Here is an 18,203-nt window from a genome sequence, read left to right as displayed (position 1 = left end):
ACACGAGGAGGAGGAAACAATTTAGACCGGAGAGAAACTTTAAAGAGACATTTCCCCGACTTTTCTCTCCAGCATATAAAAAAACCCCTCAAATGGAAATTAGCGGCTCTAAAAGTGCAGAAGACCTCCAGTGCCGCGGGTTTTCCCCTGATGCGCTCAAATCTAGCGCCATTCAAAGATCACACTTTGAAGTTGACAAAGAATAGGAGGGGGATTAACATATTTGCCCATCAGATTCTCTTAATGATTCTAAATCTTTTTTTTTAGTTATCTCTTCAGCTCTCAGCTTTTCCACCTGCTTCATTTACGAGTCGATTTGTGAGTTTGTGTTGAGCAACCCTGAGCGCGCACATCTTTGCGTTATCTTTAACAGAATTAAAAAAAAAAATTCATAGCTGCATCAAATTTCCTAGAAAGCTATCTCACAAACCGCAGGCGTTTGTGTGACTGCTCAAAGATAGCGGGGTCGAACCAACCGCGTGCCCGCTTGCGTGCACGGTCACATGCATGTTAATGGCCACATGCGTGCTGCGGCTCTGTGCGTTGTGCGTCATGCCCGGAGTTCACAGAGTCCATCTGTAAAAGTTTATTAATGCACAGTCATAAGCATTATGCAAACTTTTCCAATTGCTTTCCCAAGGAGGCACGTCAGGTTTTAGACTGTTGATGGATTTTAATGCTTCAAGTGCGCATTGATAAGCGTCTGTCCAGTAATCTTTTTTTTGGGGGGGGGGGGGGTTATTGAGTCTGAAATTCTTTTTGAAGACCCAGTCTGTGCGCAAATAAATAAATAAAAATTCAGATTGAGTTGCATATTCTCACTGATTTCGTCCTCACTGTGCGTAAAAGTGTCAAATCTGGATGATTTCCCTAATTTCTTCTGTGGAATTGTTAAATTTTACAATGCAGAAAAGTTGTCTTGCACGTCAAACGTAAGAAAAGCGGGACAGTGACTACAGCATTTGGCGTGTGCGCGCAGCTAATGAAGTGTATTGCGTCAGTGGTGTGGGACAGGCTTGATCTGGCGGATCAAAGTGGAGAGGCGCACTGTGGGGAGAGAGGAAAAAGTTCTCAACAAGGAGAGGCAGGACTGCTCTTGCGGAGTCCCTGCAGTCTCCCTTTTTTATGCCTCCACAAGTCTTTCCTTTCTACACTTTTGCATTTTTTGGCTCGAGGACACCGCCGCTTCTGAGTATTTTAGAGAGAAAGCCGCCACTACTGTGTCGAAGCGAAGCACCATGGAGCTGCTGTGCCTCGAAATGGACACCATCATACGAGCTCGTCCCGATCCGAACCTCTTGTGCGATGACAGAGTCCTGCAGAGTTTATTGACCATAGAGGAGCGCTTTCTACCGCAGTATTCTTATTTTAAAGTCGTCCAAAAAGATATTCAGCCCTTCATGCGGAGGATGGTCGCTACTTGGATGTTGGAGGTTCGTACCGAAACACCGAGAGCTGACATGTCCTGATATTATTTCCGTACTGCTGATTTGTCTCGTTATACTGTTCCTGAGCGCACTTTGCTTTTTTCTATGGTGCAGATCATACTTTAAATACACATTACCGACTGATTAATCCTTAAAATAACCCCGAATGTGCGCATTTTCTATATTTTCCTGGCATGTCGGGGGGAGGGGGGAAGCCGATTTTGCAGAATTGCAACCTGTGGCATCTGTAAGACCGTAGAGTTTCTCTGCGTGCTGCGTGTTGATTGTTTAATGCTTTTATTTTAGATAACCTGAATATTTCCATGCACACGTATGCACTCCCCAATGCAATATGCTCTTCTATCGCCATGTTGGTTTTTGTAGGAGCGCTCGTGCTTTTAACCACACTTTATAGTGTCATAAAGGCATTAACAGCTGATAAAACCTATCGGCAATGACAGAAGAGGGTCCGAGCTCTCGGATGAACCCAGAAATTAGGCTGTAAAGCGTTGCGATCATTTTAAGTTTACATTTTAAATGTCGGAAGGGGCGCGGGCCTTATCTGTCCCTTTGCTGTTCCCCCCGTCGCGCTGCCTCACTCTGGAATTAAGTTCGATTTTTGACACTTGGATGGGTATTTGTAGTTATCACCCACATGCAAACAACCCACACACCCATAGCTTTATTTTCATGTAAATATTGTCAGGATCCGACGTAAAATAGATTTTTAATTAATTTTTGAAATAGGTCTATCAGATCGTCGGTGACGCACAACACTCCATCCTCTCGCTACTTACGTTACATTTTGGCTTTCTAATCGTATTTATCGTTTGTGAATTTGAATGGTAATCGTCGGGTCTGATGTGGAAAGCCCTCCTGAACATTATCATGTCAAAAAAATGAGCTTAGGTAATTTATTTATATTTTTAATAATTTTATGAAAATATGACGAATGAAGAAAAGTGCTGCGCTGTCGGGGAGTTTTTTTTTTTTTTTTGGCTCGGCAGATTGTGACTTGAATTTATTTCTTTGTGGATGAAGTGCAGGAATGCGACTCTATTGACGTTTTGTATCTGAGACGTTTTTCAAACTTTGCAAAATAATCTATTTCGGAATAATTTATGATGTCGCAACCCGTTGGGTTGGGTTCAAATTCTTGGCCAGACCCCAACTATGTGTGTCATTGTAATTAAATGCGCTCTTTATGCGTTAGTCTCTTGTTTCGTTATCTCGTACAGGTTTGCATGAAACTTTCTAAGTTCTGCAAATAAGTCCCCTCTGTCCACAGCGGCTTCCAAGTGCTGAATATTGTCTCATGTCTTCTTGTGTTCAGGTTTGTGAGGAGCAGAAGTGCGAGGAAGAAGTTTTTCCTTTGGCCATGAACTACTTAGACAGATTTTTAGCCGTGGTACCCACCAAAAAGTGTCACCTGCAGCTGCTGGGGGCAGTGTGCATGTTTCTTGCATCCAAATTGAAAGAGACTCGTCCACTAACTGCAGAGAAGCTCTGCATCTACACAGATAACTCCATCAGACCACAAGAGCTGCTGGTAAGCCTTTTCAGAACATTTACACTGACATCATCATCATCAGCAAGCTGCCATTTTTATTATTATTTCAAGGAATTACAAGATTATTACATGCAACAAAAATAATAACAATGATAATAATAAAAAAAACATTTAACTTTAATCATCAGATCCAGACATTACGTTTGACATCCAAGTTGCAGACTTTGAACTGTTATCATCAAAGATGCAGAAAAAACAGAAGTCCCTCAGTGACTGTCTTTACTGTACATATCCTTCTGGGCTTTACAGTATCCAGTCTGTACAGTGGTCTCCATCGCCATCTAGTGGCAGTTATTTGCACAGAGCAACGAGGTCATCTTGAACTCCAGCCAACGTTCTGACTTTGTCCTGTCAGCTCAAGAGAAAGGGAAAGAAATTCAATTTTGCCTTTTACAGTTGAGCTTTCATCCAAAAATAACCATGGATGCACACGTTTCTGACCTGCCATGTTGTGTTGTATTTATAATGACTCTGACAGACAAAAAGATGTAGCACAGATACTGCGTCACTTGGAGCTTTAACAATTCTGGCATTCTTCTGTGTGCTGTTTAGGTGTTTGATAAAGCCCATTTGGCCACGTAATAACCATCTTTGCTACCAAAACCCAATTCATTTGTATGGTTTTACATAAGTTAAGTACTTCCACACTGCTTTGTGGTGCTGCACAAACATTCCTCAGTAAACAACAGCCAATCCCACCCATTTTGTGAAAGCACATAGTATGATTCAGATGTGGTTGCCAAGCGGATCTACCCGCTGCGCACAATGCTGCAGTATAGATGCTAAACAATGTTCTGTGGTTGGTTGGTTTCAGACTGTTTTCTGGAATATATCTGTTTTTTTAACCTCTGCAAAGGAGACAATGTTCTCACCTGTTTGTCTGTTTGTTGGTCTGTTAGTAGAATAACTCAAAAAGTAATGAACAGATTTGAAAGAAATGTAATGAGCAGATAGAAGATGTTCTGGGAAATAAGTGATTCTGTTTAGGAGGTGATCCAGAAGAAATAGTAGAGTTGAGATCCAGAAGACACATACAAACATTTAAGTCCAAAAAGTTATGAGAGGATGTTGATGAAATTTGGTGAGCAGTTGGATAATGTCCAAGAAATTTATATATTTTTTAATTTGATCTGAAACATATTTTCCTGAACGTACTTGTTTCTTGGGGGAGGTATGCACTCTGAATGCCTTCTAGTTGAAAATATTTCTCAGTAAAAGTTTAAGTTCTTACTGTAGTTGTAGGTTTTTTTGACATTGCACCAAAGCGCTCCATCATTTTGAGTAGCTTCGGGATGTTACCAAATAAGCAGCACAAAATATATAATTTCAGAAGAAATTTGAGTTCGACCTACCTTTATGCTCAGCCTGAAGACAAAACTCCCAGTCCTTGAACTGGTTTTCTGAGGCCTCTTCTCAGCATTTCTGTATAAGGCAGTATTTTGGCTGACATGCAGATACAGGAAACGGAGATCAGCTGCTCGGGGCATGTGATTGTTTTTCGTCCTCATCTTTGGTAACAGTTTCTTGTAAAGAGAACCGCAAATGTTACAAAGAAGGTGTGACCGGAGGAAGGCAGAAGGAAGTGGGTGCCTGCCTGCCTGTCAGCATCGAGCCTCTGTTGCAAGTTCTGTCACAGCTCTCGCTGCTGTCTGCTGGTATCTGCTTCTTGGTGCTGATGGAAATGGCTTCTTTTAGCTCACTGCTCATCTCCCCCTTTAGAAAACTTTGAATCCAGAACCAGTTTGTTTCAGTATTCATGATACCCCAGTACCATCGGTTAGGGGAGGTGATGGTCTAGTGGTTAAGCGTTGGGCTTTTGACCAGAGGATCCTCGGTTCAAATACCAGTCTGACTGGAGAATCACTAAGGGCCCTTGGGCAAGGTCCTTAATCCCCTAGTTGCTCCCAGTTTGTCATGGGCGCCGTGCATGGCAGCAGATGGAAAAGCGCTATATAAATGCAGTCCATTTGCCAACAGCATCCCAATATTGCATTTCCATCATGGACAAAATATTACAACTAACTGAATATAGAATTTTTACATGAAGAAAATGACTAAATAGCATGTTGGTGTCAAACCGAGGCTGGCTGGTTCACCCTGTCATAAATTCCAGCCTTGCTGTATCCCAGTTAAGAGTATTTGTTGACCGTCTCATTGCTCCCCTCAACATCTCACAAGAGATCCCGATGCTACACTGCCTTTCAATGACTCAGTTTTACAGTCTTGATATACCTTCTTCAAGTGATTTTGGTTGTTTTATTTTGTATAGGTTCTTGAGTACGTTACCATCTCAGGATGTAGCTTGCTCTTTCTTTCTCGCCGCGCCTTCAGTTGCCTCCTGAGACTTGATGAAAGACTGCATAAAGATTATTTCATCGCTGCACCAAGTGAACCCTCTTATGCTTCTCCAGAGCAGCTTGCATAGAGTCTGACTGGCTGTATGCTGAGCGATTGTTGTGCTCTGCACACAGGAAAAAATACACGCCCACTTTAGCGCATTTTATGATGTTCTCAGGTCCCGCTGTTCTTTTGGGTTCCTCAAGAGAACAAACTGTTTGGGTTCAGCATCAATCTGGTTGTGTGGCAGAAATGCCCTGTTAGAACAAGAGGGAATATTGTGAATATGAGAACAGCAATCCACTGCTGTACATTATATCTAATCGCGTAGTGAAATATTTTTAAGTTAGGCAGTTTTCCAATTGAATATAGATTATATTTCCTCACGGTTGGCGTGTGCAAACACCATCTTTAAAAAAAAAAATCTGTTCACATCATGCATCCTTCAGCCTGCTCAGGAAATTTTGAAAGGCTTACAAAAGGTCACTTGATGATAAAGTTGAAGGCTTGTAGTCCGTCTAGTGGCAGCCATGCTGATCTGTCTTATGACTGAGTCCATGTGGTCGCTCCAGCAGAGAAAATGAACCGCATCCTTGGTCCCAGTCACAAGGCTGCAGGCCGGAACCAAACCACACATTTTTTCCTAAATTAGTCAGCAGCCCTTCCGTTAATCACCTCCTCCTCTAGGAAGTGAAAGTAACAATATGCTGTAGAGGAGAACAGCACACCTAGTGTACTGACAGGCGCCCCTCCCTCCTCTGCCACCGTGCACGTGCATACACAGGCTACGCAAGCATGTGACACTACAGTGTACTAAATGATCTATAAGGTTCAGAGAGCTTTGTTACACTAAGATAATGTGTAGTGTTTCCACACTATTCTCATGAAATGTAAAAAAGACGCAAAACTATAAAGTCTTCACTTTACTGTATAGCAGAGCTGAAATGATTAAATGGATTAGCCAGTAGAAACGTGGAAAATTTTGATCATCCATTCATCATTTTAAGTAAGAAAGGGAAAACACCTTTGCTGCACCTCACATACACATATTTAAATATATATATATATATATATATATATATATATATATATATATATATATATATATATATATATATATCAATCACTGAAACATTTGGACCTGATTTGCTAAAGGTTTGCATTTGTAAAAACATGCAGAAACACTGTAGCACCCATAAATTAATCTGCATGCTGATCTGCTAACGGCACAAACTGAGAATTGCGTCTTTCAAATGTGCACAATAGAGCATGTTGTTTATTTAACATGTTTGGTTTCATGAATATGCCAGTTTAGGGTGTGTCCATCCGAGTGCGCAAAATTGTCAGTGTTGAACATAAAATAGGTGAGGTTTGCAGACTCGATGCTAAAAGCGATTTGAGGGGCTAAGACTGTATCTGTTAATTCGCATGTTCTTAAATGTGGGTGCTAACTTATCCAGTGTTGCACCATCAATGCAGATATGGATCAATCTGATTCAAAGTTATTTTCTGTGAGCTGTTTGGGTATGCATTTCTTTATTTTCACTCAGTCTTCTTCAATACAGAAAATCCCAGAATTAAAAATGAATTTATAGCAGCCTATTTGTAATGAAACAAAACATCAGCTCCTGAAATTACATTGAATGTGACATTTATCATGCCATCCTATGTACTATAAATATAAGTAGAAAGTCCGTTGCACATCTGTCCAGTGCAGCAGCTGTCAGCCACCATTCACAACTATGAATGGTGGCTGACAGCAGTCAGTACTTCAGTCTTTGGTCAGGACCATTGCACAGTAGCAGCTGTAGCCACCTACATATAAAACGTACAAAAATGGCTGTCATTTGATATCATGTCTGCTACAATTATGTGAATGTAAAGAGAATATCTTAACACCTCAGTGAAATGCACACTGTTGTGGGAAAATGCATTTGAAAATTGTTGAATTAAACAAACAGTTTAAGGCGAGCAGTACTGAATTTCGACTTATGCCAAACACTGCATGCTTCCTGTGGCAAACTATTTTCAAGACATATTCATTTTTGATTTGTTAAATGCTCATTGAATGCTTAATTTTAAGTAAAAAAAAAATCTTTGTTTTATACTGGCCACAGCTGCAAGTGCCTTATTGAATTTCATTTTACATTTATGGTCATTAACACACACAAATTCTTTATCTACATACTACTGTTTACCTCACGTTACCACCCGCTGTCGTGTGCAATTATTCTCTCTAAATCACTCACAAAACTTTCACCAACCCAACATGCAACAGTTTGGAATGCTCACACAATTTCACACTTGTTATGTGAGATCTTAGTAAATCGTAAATTATAGCCTTCTATTTTGGGCTGCTGGTTGCAAAAAATAAATAATTTGAAGATACCAGCATTTACGCTACAAAATTGAAAAGGACTTTCTTTTTATAGTGCTTTCTTACATTTTCAGGCTCAACAAGTAATTGATCATAAAATGTATTGATGGATTAATATAACAATAATAATTGTTAATTGTAGCCGTATTGTAAAGCTATCTGAATGTTTGGCACTGATTCCACATATACTAACATATATTTAACCTGTAAAGCCCAAACACCCCCAGGGTCGGGGTCTGAGCTGTTTCCAAAAAAAAAAAAAAAGAAAGAAAAAGAAACTGTTTAAAACCATGCTAAACATGTAGCAGCAAGGTATGTTGCTTATCCACTTAATGGTTAGAAGCTCCACTCAAAACCCAAAACAACCACTTCTACAAAAGCAAAACAAAATTCCAACACCAAGCAACTAAATTTACAAGCTGGAAAAAAAATGCTAACGGCATGCCCAAAATAGCAGCGCATGTGTTTGCGCTACTTCATTCTACCAATACAAACACACCATATGAAAGCAAAGGTTCCAAAGATTACAGTGATGTAAGTTTTTTCAAAATTCACCAAACCAACAACTAAAAAAAAAATCACCAAAAATAAACTTCACCCAGCCATAACCAGAAATTACATCCTATCTTTACTGACTGTTTTTGATCATAAATCCTGTTCCAGCACAAAAATCCATTAGAAATAGAAAATCCTATGCCCCTGTGTCACCTTGAAATGATGGATGGAACACATTGGGGGGAAAAAAGGCAGTGATTTCTCTTGACACATGATTCGTATTCTTTGTTGTGATTGGCAAATGATGTTGCTGACATAGATTTGGGGACTGCCTCTCAATTCTGTTGGCTCTGATGGTTCATTAAAGGTGTCAATCATCCAAATAGACCAATAGGTTCCCAAAATAATACCATTTGTAACATTCATTGTGTGTTCAGAGGTACACTGAGCATTATGCACGGTGGCAAAGAGTTTTGTGTGGTGAATTGTTTTTAAAAAACAAACCCAAAAACCAGTTATAAATAGATGGAATGAATACCTTTTGTGACATAAGTGAAACAAAATGAGTAGTGTAGTTTGGTACCTTAGAAATATCAAATGGCACACATTGTGCCAGAATGGCCAAATTGAAGAGCCCACCTAAATATTACTCAACACATACCTCTCTAGAACTTCTCTGCTTCAGTTTGTGGCATTGGCTTTGGTGTGCAGGTTGTGGTCAGAAGTTGTAATGTGATTTTCTGGAGGTTTTGGGTTGCAGCAGCATCATTCCAAAGGACAATTTACTCTAAAAGTGTACCTTTTTTAGGTGTGAATAAAATTTTAATTATTTTTGTTGTGTGCCATCTTCATTTACTCTGACCCAGAAACATATATACTGATTCTTACATGTCTGCAGTACTCTCACAGGTGTCACCTTTATTATGATACCAAGATAAGACAAATAATCCTTGTAGTTTTTGCGATACACTCAGTTTATTTTGGACATGTCATTTTTGAGCATGAGTCTGGAAATTGGCATAGGGTACAAGAGGTTAAATGGATAGATGGAACAGGACTGCTTCTTTTTGGGGGGTGGGGGGGAGTACAGAGGGTGTTTGTTTTTTGCTTTTGTGCTGAGGTTTTTTGTTTTTTTGTTTTGTTTTTTAGTTTTCTAGCTACTAATGCTGGCTTGTGCACACTACATCCTTTGTTGGCACTTTTTAGGAAAGTATGTTGATAGACTATCAGGTCAAATCTAGGACCATGTGCTTGTGCCGCAGGTCACCACATCCACCACACTATTGAACTGCCATGGGATGGCAGTCGGTACATTCCAGTCTCTTGACATTAACCATCTGTTTGCCACATCCAGGTGAAATCTAGGTTGCTCTGTTGTCCTTTTCCAGTTGCCGGGGTCCTCAGTGCTGAGGCACCTGCGTGTTGAATCCAGAGAAGCTCACCACATTTCCAAAATGTCATAGTTGCATCTCTCAAAATGCAAGCGGTACTCTTGATTTGAGTCTCCCTACGTACCGGTAACTGTAACAGACATCGTACCAAAGACATCCAGTCATCGCCCTCGGTTAGTGGTCAACATCCAAGTCTTACAACAGGAAGGATCAGAACCCAGAAAGATATGGACTTTCATTCTCATGCGAAGGTATCAGCATTGCTGAATACTTCTGTCCAGCGATCTCATGATGGATTGAGTGTAAGGGAGACAGATATTGTGATGTCGCCTGTGTTGGTGTCTGTGTCTTTGTGCAAACCATATAGATCCCACAGTGACAAGGCCCACAGTGACATACATCCTGTCTGAACAACTAATAAACCTTTCACCTGATTTAAATAAATGGATGTATTTAATGTTGCTTCATGAATCTCAGTCACAATCAGTCATTTTCTGTCTTGACCTGTTTGTTTATGTGTCTTGATATTAGGAATGGGAGCTGGTAGTGTTGGGGAAGTTGAAGTGGAACCTGGCTGCTGTGACACCAAATGACTTCATTGAGCACATTGTGAGAAGGTTGCCTCTGCCTGAAGATAAGCTGGCACTCATACGTAAACATGTCCAGACCTTCATTGCCCTTTGTGCCACAGGTAGGATGCAACAGGAGCTGATGTCACATGTCCATCACAAAATGCATGCAAATGTCCGTATTGATGTCTGGTGTTGGGAGCACATGTTGTGGTACTTCGTTGGGTGGCTTTTGTTAGAGAGACACGTAACATGACATGCATCATGTTCGACGTGTTGCAATAAATACACTAATTGCTCATTTCATTAGCTGTATGTGTCCTTGAACAAGACGCTTAATCAACATTGTCTCTGCACACTCAGCTGTAAATGGGTACTGGACTTGTCTAGGGAAGTAGCTTGCGTCACACTGGTGTCATATACATGGGTGAATGGTAGACTCTCATCTACCTCACGCAACGGAATCTGGAGATAATCACCATCACCAAAGGGCATCAGGGCCAATAGAGGACTTACTAGAAAGTGACCTTGATTTGGGACATTGGGTCTTGTGATTTTGAGGTAAAGGGGTGCTAACTTCTGAATGTGACTCATCCAAGGCTACAGGGGACACAAAAATGACATGGTTATTAAAGAACACAGGATGTTAGGCAGCTTTGCATTTGACCTTTTGTTTTGATCTTGACCTTCAAGTGATCTTGATTCAGGGCACTTGCTGATAGCTCAAAAATAAAATTAATTTTAATGCTAAAATGCAAGGCAATGCTAAAATACCCTCAGCCGTATGAGCATTGGCTTCTTTATAATTTGGAGTTGTTTAATTGTTCCAGTGCAGAGTGTGTGTGTGTGTGTGTGTGTGTGTGTGTGTATATATATATATATATATATATATATATATATATATATATATATATATATATATGCATACTTACATTAGTTATTAAGACCCTTTTGTCTTAATTAATAATTAATTAATTAATCTAAAGGTAATTTGTACATGTCCAGTAAAGCCCCTTCATCAGTCAATCATACATGTCCAGTAAAGCCCCTTCATCAGTCAATCAATCAGTCATAAACAGTATTTTATTTACGTTTTAACAGCGTGTGCGTGTGGGCATAGAGCTTTTGACAAGAGCGGAAGTTAGCTTTGAGTTAGCGGAAGTTAGCATGCACAATGACATCCACGAAATGTCTTGTAAATGACTCCAGAGGTGTTATTGGGTTACAACTACAGTGTTTTCAGTTTTAGAAGTGTTTATTTCTTGCTAGCTTTTACGTAATATATGACATAAGGGTTGTATTTGCAAACAAACGAAGCAGAGTTTGCAGCTAGCAAGACCAGCCTGTGATGTCACTATGCTAACGTCCATGAAATGTCGTCTAAGTCACTTCAGAGGTGTAATCAGGTTCCACAAACAGCATTTTCAGTTTTAGAAATGTTTATTTCTAGCAAGCTTTTACATAATATATGACAAAGAGGTTATATTTACACACATATGAAATGAAAGAGTTTGCATCTACCTAGACCAGCTACTCATGTCACGGTGCCACTCTACTCTGATTGGCTGTCACCCCCACCCCTAAAAAAAACAAAGAGAATGAAATAGAACGTGATTTTTTTTTTATCACTTAAAATACCTCTTAAGATAGGTCAAGGGTCCAAGGTCTATGTCCCAATAATGTTCCTTGTAAATTTGAAGACTCTGGCAGTAATAGGACTGGAGTTATGCTGAGCATGGACGGACGGACAGACGCAAAGTCTTCGCAATACCCGATGATCATATTTGATAAAAATTGAGATATCACCTTCAAATCAAAACTGAAATTATCACTCTTAGGGAGGGAACATTTTATGTTTTCAGAATTGCAGCCACAATGGTGTCCATGTTGGATTTACATTTTTCTCCAATCAAGTTAGGTATGAGAGTACTGAAAATAGTGGCATCCATTGTGTTCTAATGCTGACACCGTGCATCTGTTTTAAATGAGCAGTTGAACATGTGTAGCTAATGAAGTGGACAGTGAGGGTATATTTAACTGCAAACCAAGGCTGTTTTTTAAACAAGTAGTAGAATTAACTATGCTCCCACTGCACTTTAACTTAACATTATCAGCAATACATAATTCTTTAGCTTGAGAAATTTGTGGAAGGTGTTTGGGTATTTAAAGTTTGAGGTGTTGTCCGTCTTGTGCCATCTCCAAGGCTGGTATGTGAGCTTGCTTTAGAGACATATTATTGGCTTCCGGAGCATCTAGTAACACATCAAAGGATGACTTTCCTGGTCGAGGGGCATTCCCATGTCACACAGGGTCGGGAAGAGACGTAGACAAGGGTGAAGGCAGGCCGGCCTTTGTCTTGCTGCTCTTGAGGTGAATTGTTCCCTCTAGATCAAACACTGAGCCAGTTGTGGGAGTGCCAGGGAAGATTTAACATGATCTCAACAGAGTCAGAGAAGGTGGAGGGCAAAAAAAGGGAGTTGGAGAAAGTTGGGGTATGATGTTTTTACACATCTTTTTCTTACTCCATCTCACACACTATACTTCTCATATTTTATCTCGATATGAGTCTGTGCCAGTTCAACATGCAAGTCCACGTTGGATCTGCTGTGGCAACCCCAAGTGAAAACAAGGAAGCAGCTGAAGGGACTTACTTACTTTGAGTCTAACCTGATCACATTCACACCTAGTATTGAAATACGTAGCTCATGTCCACATTGAATCTAGTTGTGATTCAAATTTGATTACATTTATACTTGGCATTAAAATGTCTCATATGGGCAGCGTGGCAGCCAAGTGGCCAGTCTGCTTGTTTCAAGACTGGAAAGCTCCCGGTTCAAAACCACCTCTGCCCATTCGCCATGTATTGTGGAGTTGCATCGGGAAGGGCATCTGATGTAAAACTTGTGCCAAATCAACATGCAGATCCATCTCAGGTCTACGGTGCATCCAGAAAATATTCACAGCGCTGCACATTTTCCACATTTTGTTATGTCAGTCTTATTCTAAATATGGATGAAATTCTTTTTCCCCCCCTCACAATTCTACGTACAATATCTCAAAATGTCAATGTGTAAGATGTTGTTTTGAGATTTTTGAAAATTTTTAAAAAATGAAAAGAAAAACTAAGAAATCACATGTACGAGGTCTATTAGAAAAGTATCCGACCTTATTATTTTTTTCAAAAACCATATGGATTTGAATCACGTGTGATTACATCAGACATGCTTGAACCCTCGTGGGCATGCGAGAGTTTTTTCACGCCTTTCGGTTACGTCATTCGCCTGTGGGCAGTCTTTGAGTGAGGAGTGGCCCACCCTCTCGTCGATTTTTTTCATTGTTTAGGAATGGCTCAGAGACTGCTGCTTTGTTTGATCAAAATTTTTTCAAAACTGTAAGGCACAACTGAGTGGACACCATTCGATAAATTCAGCTGGTTTTCGGTAAAAATTTTAACGGCTGATGAGAGATTTTGGTCTGGTAGTGTCGCCGTAAGGACGGCCCACGGCGCCTGACGGCGATCTGCGCTTCGAGGCGGCAGCGTCTCACCGTTTCAAGTTGAAAACTTCCACATTTCAGGCTCTGTTGATCCAGGAAGTCATCAGAGAACTTTCAGAAGAAGTCGGCATGAGGAGTTTATTCGGACATTCCATTGTTAATGGACATTTTGTAATGAAAGAACGTGCGGGCAGAGTCGCATGTCGGGCCGGACCCGACCACGGGGGGTCGCGATAGGAAAAACACCTCCGTTGGAAACCTTAACGGGCAAGTTGGAACATGCCCAAGCTGTTAAACAATTTCTCAGTTACTCACTTGTTGAAAGACATCAAAAGCCGCCTGAATTTTACAAATGGTTTTCAACACGGAGGTGTTTTTCCTGTCGCGGCGCACACAGATTTGCCGAGTCGTCACGGAAACGACTCAGCGAATTTGCGCACACGTCTTTCATTAAAAAATGTCCTTAAACAGTGGAATGTCTGCATAAAGTCCTCATGCCGGCCTCTTCTGAATCTTCTCTGTTCTCTCACGACATCCTGGGTGAATTAAGCCTTAAATTAGGATGTTTTCAGGTCGAAACAGGCCGACGACGGCGCCTGGAAGCGCTGCATGAGGTCCTGCTCTGTGGGAAGTCCTTACACCGACAGAAACACCCCATAATCTCTCATCAGCCGTTAAACTTTTCACCGAAAACCATCTTAATTTCTCGAATAGTGTCCACTTGGATATTCCTCACAGGTCCAGAAAAAATGTTGATAAAGCAACGCGCGCCGTCTTGAGCAGCGTGTGAAACAAAGGAATTCAGCCGAGAGGGCGGGACCACATCTCACTCAAGGCCTGCCCACAGGGAAATGACGTCACCGACACGCGTGAAAAAACTCACGCATGCGCACGAGGGTTCAAGCATGATTGGTGTAATCGCACGTCATTCAAATCCATATAGTTAAAAAAAAATAAAAGGGTTGGTTTATTATCTAATAGACCTCGTACATAATTATTCACAGCCTTTGCCATGAAACTCAGAATTGAGCTCAGTTGCATCATGTTTAAACTGATCAACTGAATCATATTTGTCTAATAGATTACAATTTGTTCATGTAAATGGGGAATCTTCTTCACAGACTAAAGTTAATTATGGAGTTCCACAAGGTTCTGTGCTAGGACCAATTTTATTCACTTTATACATGCTTCCCTTAGGCAGTATTATTAGACGGTATTGCTTAAATTTTCATTGTTACGCAGATGATACCCAGCTTTATCTATCCATGAAGCCAGAGGACACACACCAATTAGCTAAACTGCAGGATTGTCTTACAGACATAAAGACATGGATGACCTCTAATTTCCTGCTTTTAAACTCAGATAAAACTGAAGTTATTGTACTTGGCCCCACAAATCTTAGAAACATGGTGTCTAACCAGATCCTTACTCTGGATGGCATTACCCTGACCTCTAGTAATACTGTGAGAAATCTTGGAGTCATTTTTGATCAGGATATGTCATTCAAAGCGCATATTAAACAAATATGTAGGACTGCTTTTTTGCATTTACGCAATATCTCTAAAATCAGAAAGGTCTTGTCTCAGAGTGATGCTGAAAAACTAATTCATGCATTTATTTCCTCTAGGCTGGACTATTGTAATTCATTATTATCAGGTTGTCCTAAAAGTTCCCTAAAAAGCCTTCAGTTAATTCAAAATGCTGCAGCTAGAGTACTGACGGGGACTAGAAGGAGAGAGCATATCTCACCCATATTGGCCTCTCTTCATTGGCTTCCTGTTAATTCTAGAATAGAATTTAAAATTCTTCTTCTTACTTATAAGGTTTGGAATAATCAGGTCCCATCTTATCTTAGGGACCTCGTAGTACCATATCACCCCAATAGAGCGCTTCGCTCTCAGACTGCAGGCTTACTTGTAGTTCCTAGGGTTTGTAAGAGTAGAATGGGAGGCAGAGCCTTCAGCTTTCAGGCTCCTCTCCTGTGGAACCAGCTCCCAATTCAGATCAGGGAGACAGACACCCTCTCTACTTTTAAGATTAGGCTTAAAACTTTCCTTTTTGCTAAAGCTTATAGTTAGGGCTGGATCAGGTGACCCTGAACCATCCCTTAGTTATGCTGCTATAGACGTAGACTGCTGGGGGGTTCCTATGATGCACTGTTTCTTTCTCTTTTTGCTCTGTATGCACCACTCTGCATTTAATCATTAGTGATCGATCTCTGCTCCCCTCCACAGCATGTCTTTTTCCTGGTTCTCTCCCTCAGCCCCAACCAGTCCCAGCAGAAGACTGCCCCTCCCTGAGCCTGGTTCTGCTGGAGGTTTCTTCCTGTTAAAAGGGAGTTTTTCCTTCCCACTGTAGCCAAGTGCTTGCTCACAGGGGGTCGTTTTGACCGTTGGGGTTTTACATAATTATTGTATGGCCTTGCCTTACAATATAAAGCGCCTTGGGGCAACTGTTTGTTGTGATTTGGCGCTATATAAAAAAAATTGATTGATTGATTGATTGATTGATCTCCCTTGAGATGTTTCTACAGCTTAATTAAACTCCACTTGGGGTAAATTCAGTTGATTGGACATGATTTGGAAAGGCACACACCTGTCTACATATAAGGTCCCACAGTTGACAGTGCATATCAGAGCACAAACCAAGCATAAAGTCAAAGGAATTGTCTGTAGACCTCTGAAACAGAATTGTCTCAATGCACAAATGTGGGAAAGGGTACAGAAACATTTCTGCTGCTTTGAAGGTCCCAATGAGCACAGTGGCCTCCATCATCTGTAAATAGAAGTTTGGATCCACCAGGACTCTTCCTAGAGCTGGCTGCCCATCTAAACTGAGCAATCAAGGGAGAAGGGCCTTAGTCAAGGAGGTGACCAAGAACCTGATGGTCATTCTGTCAGAGTTCCAGCATTCCTCTGTGGAGAGAGAAGAACCTTCCAGAAGGACAACCATCTCTGCAGCAATCCACTGATCAGGCCTGTATGGTAGAGTGGTCAGACAGAAGCCACTCCTTAGTAAAAGGCACATGGCACCCCGCCTTGAGTTTCCCAAAAGGCACCTGAAGGACTCTCAGACCATGAGAAACAGAACTCTCTGGTCCAATGAGACAAACATTGAACTCTTTGGCATGAATGGCAGTCATCATGTTTGGAGGATACCAGGCACCTGTGGATGTATTTCAGCAACAGGAACTGGGAGACTAGTCAGGATTGAGGGAAAGATGAATGCAACAATGTACAGAGACATCCTGGATGAAAACCTGCTCCAGAGGACTCTTGACTTCAGACTGGGCAACGGTTCATATTTCAGTCGGACAATGACTCTAAAGTTGCACTGTGCTGTGTATCTAGTATGCAGGAATGGCTGTGTAATTTTCATGCAGGGAAAAAAAGTTGTGCCCAGGGGGGAGCTTGGCAGGAATGCGCACAGAGGGGAGAAGCTTTGATCCATGACGCTGTTTTTACAGACTGCCTGGACATGCAGATGGATTTGATACTCTGGAAAAAGTCAGAATAGATTATTTCCAGGAGTTAATGGACTTTATTTAACATGCCACTATCGTGTCAGAACTTAAGGAGAAGGCGGCGAAGCTGCAGCCGGCGATCACGCACGCGATCCGTCCGTGAGAAGTTATTTGAACATGGGCATGTCCTCTTGCTGGTGATCTGTCGGTGAGGAGTTATTTGGACATGAACATGTCCTCTTGCTGGCAATCTGTCTGTGAGAACTTATTTGCACGTGGACATGTCCTCTTGCTGGCGATCTGTCTCTGAGAAGTTATTTGGACATGGACATGTCCTCTTGCTGGTGATCCATCCGTGAGGAGTTATTTGGACGTGGACATGTCCTCTTGCTGGCGATCTGTCTGTGAGAAGTTATTTGGACGTGGACATGTCCTCTCGCTGGTGATCCATCCATGAGGAGTTATTTGGACGAGGACATGTCCTCTTGCTGGCGATCCATCCATGAGGAGTTATTTGGATGTGGACATGTCCTCTTGCTGGCAATCCATCCCTGAGGAGTTATTTGGACGTGGACATGTCCTCTTGCTGGCAATCCATCCCTGAGGAGTTATTTGGACGTGGACATGTCCTCTTGCTGGCGATCCGTCCATGAAGAGTTATTTGGACGTGGACTTGTCTTGCTGGCGTTCATCTGTGAGGAGTTGTAGTGGACTTGAAAGCTTGGCCCGCCTCTTCTTCTTCCGAGGTTTTGAAAGTTCACTGCCAGCAAAGTTCAGCGGGATGAATAAAATCTTGCAATGCAGGTATGTTCTGATAAAAAACCTAAAGGGATTTTTCACCCTGGCGTAGGGTTGTGTACAATTGCGAAGGCATGATGTAAAGTAGCGCACTGTTGCATAGACTTACATACAGTAGCACAGTGTGTAGACTAGTGGGGACCCCTTTGCATCCCTTTCTGTCCCTTAGCATATTGCTGCGTAGGGCTGCATAAGCTCAGCGTAGTCGGTATGCTGCATTACGCAACTCTTTGTCGGCCCAGTGTGACAGGAGCTTAAGCACATAGCCAAGATGTCAAAGG

At 41.4% G+C, this 18,203-nt stretch overlaps 1 protein-coding gene across 1 annotated transcript in view; it reads left to right on the top strand.

The window, feature by feature from the left end:
- Positions 1-1,033: 1,033 nt before the first annotated feature.
- The window catches only part of ccnd2a (cyclin D2, a), a 51,906-nt gene continuing 34,736 nt past the window's right edge, over positions 1,034-18,203 (top strand). Inside the window, exons 1-3 of the mRNA XM_034177021.1 lie at positions 1,034-1,433; positions 2,761-2,976; positions 10,129-10,288. Of these exons, the coding sequence (XP_034032912.1) occupies positions 1,239-1,433; positions 2,761-2,976; positions 10,129-10,288 (571 nt within the window). The 5' untranslated portion in view covers positions 1,034-1,238. The remainder of the gene's footprint in view (positions 1,434-2,760; positions 2,977-10,128; positions 10,289-18,203) is intronic.

This window comes from Thalassophryne amazonica, chromosome 8 (assembly GCF_902500255.1).
Source record: "Thalassophryne amazonica chromosome 8, fThaAma1.1, whole genome shotgun sequence".
Lineage (NCBI taxonomy): Eukaryota > Metazoa > Chordata > Actinopteri > Batrachoidiformes > Batrachoididae > Thalassophryne > Thalassophryne amazonica.
Note: the sequence above shows the minus strand (reverse complement) of the source record. Positions and strands in the feature narration are given on the sequence as shown.